Source organism: Morone saxatilis, unplaced genomic scaffold, assembly GCF_004916995.1.
Source record: "Morone saxatilis isolate NCDOM2014 unplaced genomic scaffold, NCSU_SB_2.0 Contig23, whole genome shotgun sequence".
NCBI lineage: Eukaryota > Metazoa > Chordata > Actinopteri > Moronidae > Morone > Morone saxatilis.
In genome coordinates, this window is record NW_023339796.1 from 24,241,251 (window position 1) to 24,252,499 (window position 11,249).

At 38.7% G+C, this 11,249-nt stretch overlaps 1 protein-coding gene across 1 annotated transcript in view; it reads left to right on the forward strand.

The window, feature by feature from the left end:
* The window catches only part of LOC118334858 (disks large-associated protein 1-like), a 54,140-nt gene that overhangs the window by 12,440 nt on the left and 30,451 nt on the right, over window positions 1-11,249 (forward strand). The window contains exon 2 of the mRNA XM_035670929.1: window positions 6,109-6,323. Coding sequence (XP_035526822.1) covers window positions 6,109-6,323 — 215 coding nt within the window. The remainder of the gene's footprint in view (window positions 1-6,108; window positions 6,324-11,249) is intronic.

Consider the following 11,249-nt stretch of genomic DNA (forward strand, 5'->3'; position numbering starts at 1 on the left):
CAACAGTTCCCACCATGAGCAAGCACTTGGCAACGGCACCTTTTAAGAGTGATATTACAGCTGTTTCTGGTTAAAGGTTTATTTCTGTAGGGACCATTTCTATTATGTTCTCGGACACTTAGAATAACAATCTGAACCTGTCAGTGGTAAAAACAACAACTTTTAGTGGACAGACTTTGATGGCTGCATTTGTCCCAAAGAATTAGATGGCAGCCGTAACAGCACATTTTGCAGCTATTTTCTCGTCTAACTCACAAACTTGTGTCGGTGATTGTCTTTCCACTGTTCCAACAACAACAACAACAACAAAGACTATTTTGGTATTTTTATGAACTAGGAAGTAACATTTTTTTCGGTCTGAGATGCCAGACTAGATGGCATCTAGTCTGAACATCATAGACAGGATCTTTAAGTTCCTGCCAGCAAAGATGAGTGAAACCAGCAGTGGTGAATGTGACATGACTATGCTGTGCTGATGGAATTAGTGCTGTGGAAATGTACATTATGATGACTTCACCATGTGAGCCATTATAGCACAGGTAATTTCACTCCCCTCAATAATTTTATAAGGGGGACCTTTGTGTTGACCCCTATCAGGTTGTTGGTTGTCTGTTCAGGGAACATGATAATCAGGAAGCATATCTCTGGTGTAGTGCTTTCAGTATGTCATTTCTGACTCTAGCACCAGTTTGTGCCTCTCATGGATTAGCATTAACATCACCGGTTATTATTTTAGAGAAACCAATGGTTACTTATGTGACCCAAATGTATGCTAAAACACGGCGCACAAACTGAGGCTTTTCTGTCCTCAGCTGATGGGACGTATCATCAGAAGTGCTGTGTATTTCAGCATCCAGTACACCTGAGTGGGCAGGAGACAAAGAGATCATTTAGTGGCTCAGATTTGTTGTTTCACATCCACTCTATGCTCTCTATGTGCCTTCTATCAGTCTCAACAAGCAGCAGTGTGACTCATTTATTAACTGTGATAGTTATTCCAAGCTACTGACAGAAGGTGAAAAGGTTTTTTTTTCAGTTCTCAATGTCTTCTGGAATTTTGTGAACAACCTACTCTGAAGTGAAAGTGGGCATATTCTACCTTTTTAAGGGGAGTGTTTTGGGCAGCTTTGTGTTTTATTGTTTAAAAGTTTCACAGATGAAGGTAGTCATGCAGCATCCATGTGACATTCATCTAGTAAATCAGTAGGGGGCATCAAAATAAAATGCCTTTAAGAGGCAGAAAGAGAGACGTATCTTTACATTTTTATTAGGCAACAAGACTGCGTAGGCAAGGTTAGGGAGATGGTGACCATATAGGTGTAAGTAACTAAGTACAAGTACTTTGTTTCTGTTACTTGTTTGTTAGTAATTTTTTCAGGTATCTCAGGTATTTACTTGAGGTAACTCAAGTAAAGAACTACTAATAATATTTATGTTTTACCCCCTACATTTTTTCACAAATATCTGTACTTTCTACTTCATACACTTTCAAAACAGGCGTGTTACTTGTTACTGTTAAAAGCATTTGAGGAGAAATAGCGATTTTTATTTTTATTTTGCATCATTGCACACCTTACAAACATCAAGACCGATTGATATTACGACAGTAACATGACAGAACAACAAAAACAACATAAAAGACATAGAGGACATAGAGGTGAGGGAGACTCGACCATGTTTGGTTCATTTAGCTCAGAAACAGCCGGTACAAATGTCCTTCAGAGAAACCAACAGTACTTTTTACTTTTATTAATACATTTCAGAGCCTGTACTCACTTCTACTTGAGTAAAGAATTGTGTACTTTTCCTACCTCTGATAGTTAAAGGTCCAGTGTGTAACACTCAGAAGGATCCAGTGGCAGAAATGAAATACAATATTCAAAGGTATGTATCACCTGAACATAAGAATTGTGTTTTTGTTACCTTAGAATGAGGCGTTTACTGTGTATGTAAAGACGCTGAGCTTCGCCTTCCATGGAGTCCGCCATGTTGAACCTCCATGTTTTTACAGTAGCCGGACGAGAACAGACAAACCAAATTCTGGCTCTAGAATAGGGCCTTTTGAAATTTTCATGTGTTTCATGGCTTCCAAATTTCTCCCTTCACACCTGGAAGGGAGGGGAGGTAAAGTGAAGGAGTTGCTATCTGCAACTACACTCTAGATGCCACTAAATCGCTGACACACTGGACCTTTGAAAAAAACACAGACTGCAGGTACACTTTGTTTGCTAGACCTCCCTAAATGTCCTGATATACTCCAAAAACGGACAGGGATAAGACAGTAGGGCAGGGCAGGACAGGGCGTTTAGCTATGTGGATGTTCATACATATGCAGTCATTTGCTGTTGGGATAGGAGGTGTGAAAAACCCCATTGAGTTTAGTTCAAATACAACACAGATCAGGAGTTTGCAAACATCAGCTACAAGCAGCACATCAGAGCTGCTGTATCAGTTGTGTCAAGAGAACACATTAAAGTTGTCCCTATTCTCCTCGGCTGTATGTGTTCAATCTGCAAATGATTATCTCCTGCATCTCAACAGCACGGCTGCTGGCTGCACTGCTACGGTACCTGCTATTTCTAATGCTGCTGCCTTAGCCATCAAAACAGCCAAGTGTTACCAAGGAAACAATCTACAGGCGGTAATATAAAACACACAGTAAGTGCTCTGGACATAGTGTATACACTCTGAGTCACTGTGTCTGTCACATGTACAGAGACTTATTCTTTAAAACAGAGTGAGGCAGATAATGTTTTATCGTTAAAATAGCATCAGATCTGCAGCTGGCAGCGTCTGCACTAATGACAGTGTAAACCAGAGAAAGCAGCTTCTACTCTTCCTCCACTGTGCCATTACAGTAGAATGAGTATTGAGCTGCAGTGGAAGTGAGTCCTGTGCGTGGGTGAGAGGCGCTGCTGATGATTCTGCAGCTGGTCCTTTCCCCGCATTCTCTTTTTATAGCCAAACTGCTCATTTGTGTCTCTTTGACGTCACACACACACACACACAACACACACCCACACACACACACACACACAGAGAGAAAGAGAGAGAGACATCGAGCCCAGCAGATCTGTTCAGCCTCTCTCCCTCGGTGATTCATATATAATTAGTCAGAGTAGCGGTGCAATTCTCCTGCTGTCTGTCTCGGTTATTGTCTGTCAAATTCTCACACCTTGGCCTCTAGTCTGAAGGCGGTAAACGCTCACAGGTTTGACACACAGCGGCGTTCCAGCTGGCTCAAAAAGGTGTGGCTAATTAAAAATAATGAGCCGTGGTGGGTTGCATATATATTAACCATAGATTATGAGCTACAGACATCATAGAGCTGCATCACAGCTTAACATGCCGTTATTATAAGGAAAGTTTCAGTTCAGCAGCCAGGTTGAGAGCCAGCATTAGAAAAGTTAAAACAAAAGAGCTAATAGAACAATGAGAAGTAAACAAAAAAGCCTATTAAGTATGTATGATTGTAAAAAAAAAACAAAAAAAAAAACAGTTAATTAATTAACAAATACATAATACAGACAGAGAAGGTTCTAAAATGTCAGGAAAAGTTATCTCTGATCAATATTCCCAGGAAATAATCTGCTCAAAATTCATCCAAATTGCTATTATACATAAACTTCCTACAGTTAGTGTTCACTATTTACAGTTTATCAGTGGTTCTGTACTGTTAATATTATGCATTAAATATAATGTGAAATATCCATAGAATATGTCACTGAGTCAGATTCAAATACTCATCAGTTACTTAAAATATATTATTTCTTACTGTGATAAACTATAAATATATTTTATGATATAACATGTAATATATATCATAATATATTATATAATATAATATAACAACATTACATAATGTAGCATAACAATGTGTCATCATATATGTTATAGTATGTTATGTTATACATCATATCTATATAGCTATATCATAATATATATTATAACATAATATAGTATAAAAATATAACATCATTTATCTAATATAATGTAATATAATAACGTACAATTACATAATATAGCATAATATAACATAATATAATATAACATAAAAAAATTCTTATATGGTATCAGTATTTGTAATTGTTCTATTTGTAAAGTATCTTTCTCACTTTGTTGTAATTTAACAGGACGTTGGTGGCCATGTCTGACTGAAACAAAAACAGTTATTATAAGAAAGTAGTTATTAGTCAATTGCACCAATTAACCGCCCTCAGACTGTAGGCCTCTGCAGTGTCTCCTTTTTTTAAATTCCTTTCACTGGCTGTAGTCTCTGTATTGTGTTTGTATGATTTATCTGTGTGAAATAGCATCTCTACATACAAGCTTGAACATGTCTACACAGAAAGTGGTATTACTGTGAGGACAAAGACCTCACTGTGAACACATTTTAAAGAAACTAGTTCTGTAGAAAGTCATTTTGTTACTGTTGAATTTTTAAACATTATTGTATTATATGTAGTGAGCAGCACTCCGCTCACTTCTATCGTACTGGGGTGGAAGCAGAACTCTGAGATAGATCTCTGAAAAGGGACTCATAACTGTCTATCTGACTGGTCAGATACCACTTGAGGGAAGTGACATTATATTTTTGTTATTTGGGTGACCCAGCCCTTTAAGAATCTTCTGGATAACATGTTTTTGCCTCAAGTTTAATTCTAGAAACCACTGTTAAAACATTGCTGCTGTATCTTTATGTTATGGTGCATTTACATGGAATTGGGCAGATTTACATCGCTTTCTGGACGCCACGGGAAAAACGAAAGAAACGGTCCGACAGAATGGTAGGATGGCAAAACAAAGCACGCATGACGATATGCTTGCTATGGTGGTAGCTATCCTTTACAAGAATGGAATAAAATTCATTATTTTGTATATATTACTCTATGTAATGTATTCATCATTAGCAACTTGTTGTCTCGATTTTTCTGGGTCATAGTTTGTTTTCTGGGTTAGTGTGTGTTTTCTCTTTGTGTGAGGGAGTTAATATAACATCCGGTTTTAAATTCCATCAAAGAGGACGGCCAAAAGTTATAATATTTTAACTTTGGACAGCAGTTAATGTTGCCGGTATTCCCTGCCAGCCTCACTTAATTTTACCGTCCTACTCTCATCCACTAACATGACATCCAGTTTGCGGTATGCCTGAATCCATGTGAATGCAGCATTTATTTGTCAATTTAGATAAGTTTATTCATTTATTTTTTTTGTTATTTATATATACCCTAACCCTTTGTGTAGTCAGTAACACTTTGTTTGCATAGTCCGTCTACAAATAGTTAAGATTTCAGCAGCTTATTGCAGTTTTTTTTTTTATAATATAAATTGTAGATCTACTGGTAAACTATATGACCGTTTATGAGCAAGTGCCAAGCTGTATTGTTAAGAAAAATGATTGGAACCCTGATTTGTGTTAATTATCACAACTACCTGGAGGGACTGTGGTTAAGGCTTAGTTAGGTTTAGGCACAATGTTCATGAATTGTCACACATACACTCACCTATGTTACTGTTATTAGTCTGTATATGGAAAATCCACAGACAAAGTGAAACAGTTGAAATGTTATGATTACTCTATCTGTTGGCGGACTATCCACAGTGTTACCCAGTTAATGCCAGTAAAACATATCTCACCCCATATAACAAGACCCTCAGGCTAGATCAGTGCGGACACATACTGTAAACACACACATTACACACACTCTCCTGTGCTGTATGGACACAGTCTTGAACTGAGCTGACTCCTGGAAAGCAGATGTATGATCTAGCCAGAGAGAAATTTCAGGCCGACCTAAGCAGACCAATACACATACTGTTCCATGCTAATTAGCCCACAGACTGTGGCACAGCAGTGTGGGAGCTGTGTGTGGATGCATGTGTGTCAGAGAGGGGTGGATTAAGAAAAATGCCAGCCATCAGTTTAGTTCAGTGTGTGTGTTTGGCTGCTAGATCTCGCTCTGTGTTGTGCTGCATGTTAGCTGTGTGTTTCTAGATTCCATGTACCACCAGGACAGTTTAGTTAGCCAGTTTGGTGGCTGGGACTCAGACAGCAGTAGAGCAGATCCTCCTGACAGTGTCTCTCTGTCCTCTCCGCCCGTCTGGCAGGTACCTCAGGACGAGTGGAGCGGCTTCTCTCCCCTTGGGAAGGAAGATGACATCCCCTGTCGGAGGATGAGGAGTGGCAGCTACGTCAAAGCCATGGCCGAGGACGACAGTGGAGACTCTGACGGGAGTCCCAAACCCTCCCCCAAGGTCCAGGCACGCCGGGCCAGCTACCTGAAAGCCACACAACCATCACTAACTGAGATGACCACTCTACAGTAAGATTCTCACTTCTTTTCACATTATGTGGTAGCATGAATCTTGTCAATCAAGTTTTTCTCTTTCTATTCTTACCCTTCCTTCAGTTTTGAATAAGGCTCAGAATCAGAATCAGAATCAGAATCAGAAATACTATAATAATTCCCGGGGGGAAATTACTCAGGATTAAAACAGTAAAAATGTTCACATTAGAAACCGCCTTTTATGACCTTTGAGAGTTTCCACTGACATAGTTTATGTATGGAAACCAATTTCTGCCAATGTGATGGATAAAAAACTTAAAAAAAAAAATTGGCTTTGCACTGTGACCATCAACATATATAAAGATAGATGTTGGGTCTCGACTTTCTCCCACAGTGAAAGTGAAGTAATGATCGGGGTTAGCGCCACAGTATCAAACTCCCACCCATACGCCAGGCCGACTCAATCGCAAGCAGAGCTCAGCTGTCAATCATGATGTGAAACCCCCTTTTTATAGCTTCAAATAACAAATTAAAACCAAACTGATGATAAAAATGAACACTTGAACAAACATCAGCGTGATAAGAACTACCTGAAATGACAGAAACCATCACTGGGAAAAATGGACCACCAGGGGGCGATCAAAATATTATACCTGATGACTGGATTCTGGATCATTAATGTAGTTATTAATAATAATAAAGTAAGATTAGGACAGCACCTCAATTTGACTTTTTTTTCTGGGCAACACGCCCATACTGAGGAAGGGCATCTTCCTAAAATGTTTTTTATTTATTTAAAAAAAAATTCTATTCTATACAGAAAGCATAATAAGGGCAATATCAAATTCCATACCGTTTTATACTGCATAGAAACCCTGCAAAAAAAAAAACTTTGAATTTGAGGGAGGGAGGAGCAGAAATGCTAACTAATTTCTGGGTTATAGCTCTCAATTCATTAAAACTGACTGCTGAGGTTCATATGAGATGGTCTGATCAAAGAAACTCTCTAAAGCTCTCTACAAGTCTCGCACAAGTAGTACCAAAGTCAGGGTTAAATTTCATCACAGATGATTTGTGGACATCTGCAGGTAAAAGCATAACGATAGAGGAGGACTGTGATTAAACATGGAGCCTTCAAAGTTCAAAAGGTTTTGCAGTTATCATGTTATAATCATGATTTTTAACTGTAGACATTTTTTGAGAACCATTAAAAAAAAAAAGAGTTTTACAGAAAATCCTCACGATTGCAGCCTGATTTCATTAATTAAATATAATCAGTTCATTTCAAACTGATCCTTCATCATATGTGATTATGATGAACAGCGCGTTCAGTCTCTTTGTCATTAAAGCCATGTTATATGAAGCCTCCAGCAGGATTCCGTGTACTCTGATTAGCTAATTAAGAAACAGATGGGGCTTGTCAAGATGAACCTGAACAGCTGAATTATGCTTGTGTATATATCTACATTTCACATTTAAAACATTGTATGACACTATTTGCAGAAAATATTTCTCCACAGTGTATCTTTACAAAATCAACTTACCGTTCTTACAGTAGTTTTCTTGTAATTATTAATCCAATCCGTCTATTGCTAATTAAAACCGCTAAAAACACTGAATAAAGCAGTTCCACCTTAAAAATCACTGCTTCTCCCACACTGTTGGGCACACAAAGGACATCCTGGAGGGGCTGCGAGCCGAGCTGCTGCTAACATTAGCTCAGCTTGTTTCTCTGATAACTTAAGATCCAGACGTCGATAACTAAAATCCTTCATCTGGTTCAAATCTTAGAGTTAAAAAGCACCAAGATCTAAACAGTTGGTAAAAATGTGGCTTCAGACTGGATAAAAAGTCAATGTATGACAGCTTCTGGCAGACAACCACAACACTGACGCATGCACAAAGGGGATATGACGCCAATGACAGGCGACCGGTGAAACGCAGCGTTACCTGAATAAAATGACAGATTTCTCTGAGTTTGAACATTGTTGGAAACATTTGGGATAATGGAAGTACACAACTCAACTACAAATAGAACATTGAGGTAGAGTTTATAGATATTTTAATGTGGAGATGTAGCTTCAATACAGTACTTACATGCCATTAAGTACACTAAAGAAATGAAATAATCACATTGTGTGCAACTCAAATCTAAGAGTTGAGGGCCAAAATGTACAAAAGTGCATTCCTGAGTTGAACTTAAAAATATTTTTTTTGTACAGAACAGTTTATTTTGTACCCTATCTCTTACAATAGAAATACTAGAATGTAGAGGAAAATGAAACACCTTTATAGTCACTTATCACAGCTGTTGTACTTTTCTATTACTACTACTATTTTTAAATATGTTTTCCAATTTGAATATTTAGCCGTCTAATACATATTTTACAATTTGTTACCACATCTCTGGTTCTTGATAGCCCTGAATATTAAAGTGCATGCCTCACATTTCAGTGTGGCTGAAACATGGGTACAATGAGTTCATTTAATAGAGCTGTTTGTGTAGCCTTAGGCAGAGGGCCCTGTGTAAAAAAGGCCTACAAACAGAAAAAGCCTACAGCCTAGCATAATATACAGCAGCACCATGCTAGAAGTGAATGTACAAAATATTTTTAGCTTTAAAATGTTAGTGCAAACAACATATTTTGGACTGAATTAGGAGCTGAAATAGGATGACACTTTCTCCTCACTTCTTTTTCCAACTGTTTATCAACTTCCTCACCCCCCCTCCATTTCTCTCTTTCCCTCCACATCTTCTAATTACGCCTTATTCCCCATCCTCCTCCTATCTCTCTTCTTCCTGTCATTTATCACTTGCATGTAATCTCTTCCTTTTTCATGCTCCACTCTTCCTCTGTCCTTAAATCACCTCCTCATCCCCCCATCTCCATCAGTTCATAATCAGCACAGTGGTTGTGGCCTGAGTCACCCCTCCTCAGAGACTCCCAGGCAGATTACAAATCAACTAAACCCTGCGTGTTCATGGTGGACCTAATTTAATTGCACACATGTCCACATCTGCCTTTTGATTCACGTTAGTTTGCTTCAACTCAGTTCATTCAGTTTAGTTCAGTTCAGTTCAATGCACTTTAATTTGATTTACATCAATTAAATTAATTTGAATTAACTTAAATTCAGCTTAGTTACGTTAATTCATTGTATTTCAATTACCTTTGATTCAATGCATTTGAATTGCATTTATTTAAGCTCAATTCAGTTTGATTCCAGCAAATTCAGTTCAGTTAATTTAATTTAAACTCACTTCAATTCAGTTTAATTCAATTTAATTTCTAGTTCAGTGGTGCAAAGAGTACTCAACATCTATACTTAAGTAGTGTTACATTACTGAAATATTACTCAGCTACAAGCAACTGGTGTAAAAGTACAAAGTATTTTATCAAACACTACTCAGAGTATTAGTTACTTTTTAACTATTGATGCTAAAAGTTGAGTGTGTAGAATTTAGAGGCATCTAGCAATGTAGCTGCAACTCCCTTGCTTCACCCTCCCACCCTACTATGAGCGGGGAACACAGGAAACAAGCGAAACATATGAAAGCGCAAATGCCTAGAAACATGGTGGACTCCATGGAAGGCAACCCACGGCATCTGTAGATAAATACGGCTCCTTCTAAGGTAACACAAACAATTCCTGAATTCAGGTGATTATTCACTAATGAAAACATACCTATCAATATTATATTCCATTTTTGCCAATGTTGAGTATTAGTTACTCTTCAACCGTTTAATGCATTATCAATAGCAGGCAGGGGAAATCCATGTAGCAAATATTGACTTTCAAGCTATGAATGGATCTAACTATGACATTTTTTAAACTAAACATTTTTTTGAACCTGCATAGAACTCCTGTAATTACTATAAATTTCTCCCAACGCACTGCAAACAAACAGCCAGGAAAAAATGGAACAGACAGCAAAACTGTATCACTGCAGATCGTAAGTCGGCAACAATTCTTTCTCCAGTGTGTGTCCCTGTGTGTGTCCCTGGTGGCTAAATGCAAAGGTTAACTCAAATGTGGGCCAAATATTACATAATGTTCAAAAGAAATATAGCAGTATATGTATATACATGTTGGTTCTTAATGGTTCATAATAAAAACCCCAAGTCATGGTTTGGATAGAAATTTTTGCTTTTGGCTTCTGAAGTTTGTTTGTGAACACACATGCCACATCCAGCAAATCATCTCCAGTATTAATGTCCATGTGTTTCCTGTAATGATGTGACTATAAATGACTGCAGCATTCCCCTCCACTCTATCCTCCAATCTCATGCCTCATCACTGTCTCTCCCTCCTCTCTGCTGACTGACAGCTCAGAGAGAGAGAGAGAGAGAAAGGAAGCTGGCGTTTTAGGGTATGGATGGGAGGGGGTGGGGTGGATGAGTTGGTAGTTTAGACTCTGATTTGCCGTTGTGGTGTCCTGGAGGCCAGGGAACTGCTGGAGAGTCCGTCCGGTTCCTTCCGTCCTTTACTTAGCCTCAGGTCTCATCAGTGTTGTCGCGGGGAATCTCATTTGTCACACACACACACACACACACACACACAGAATGCAGCTGCAGCTAGAGTGAGAGCTGCCACTTGCAGCAGCAGAGGTGGCGACAGCAGTGGATTGGCTGGGCCTGGTGATTTGTGACGACAGGCTGGTATGACTGGCAGCCACAGTAGCAACAGAGAATCACTACACTTCCTGTTACCAGCACAGGGAGCAGTGACACGACCACAACCACTAACCTAAACCAGGGTTACACTGATATATGGGTCAATACTGGCCTTTTATTGCTAGCTTTTACTGCTAGCATCTAGTGGAGGTTACAGTACTACCACAGAAGAGAGTCACGTTGGAAACAACAACTCACTGTGCTTGAGACAGCCTCTGGGTCTGTGAAGTAACTTAAACCTGCATTCTTTCTAATTCAATTAAATTTTATTTGTATAGCGCCAGTT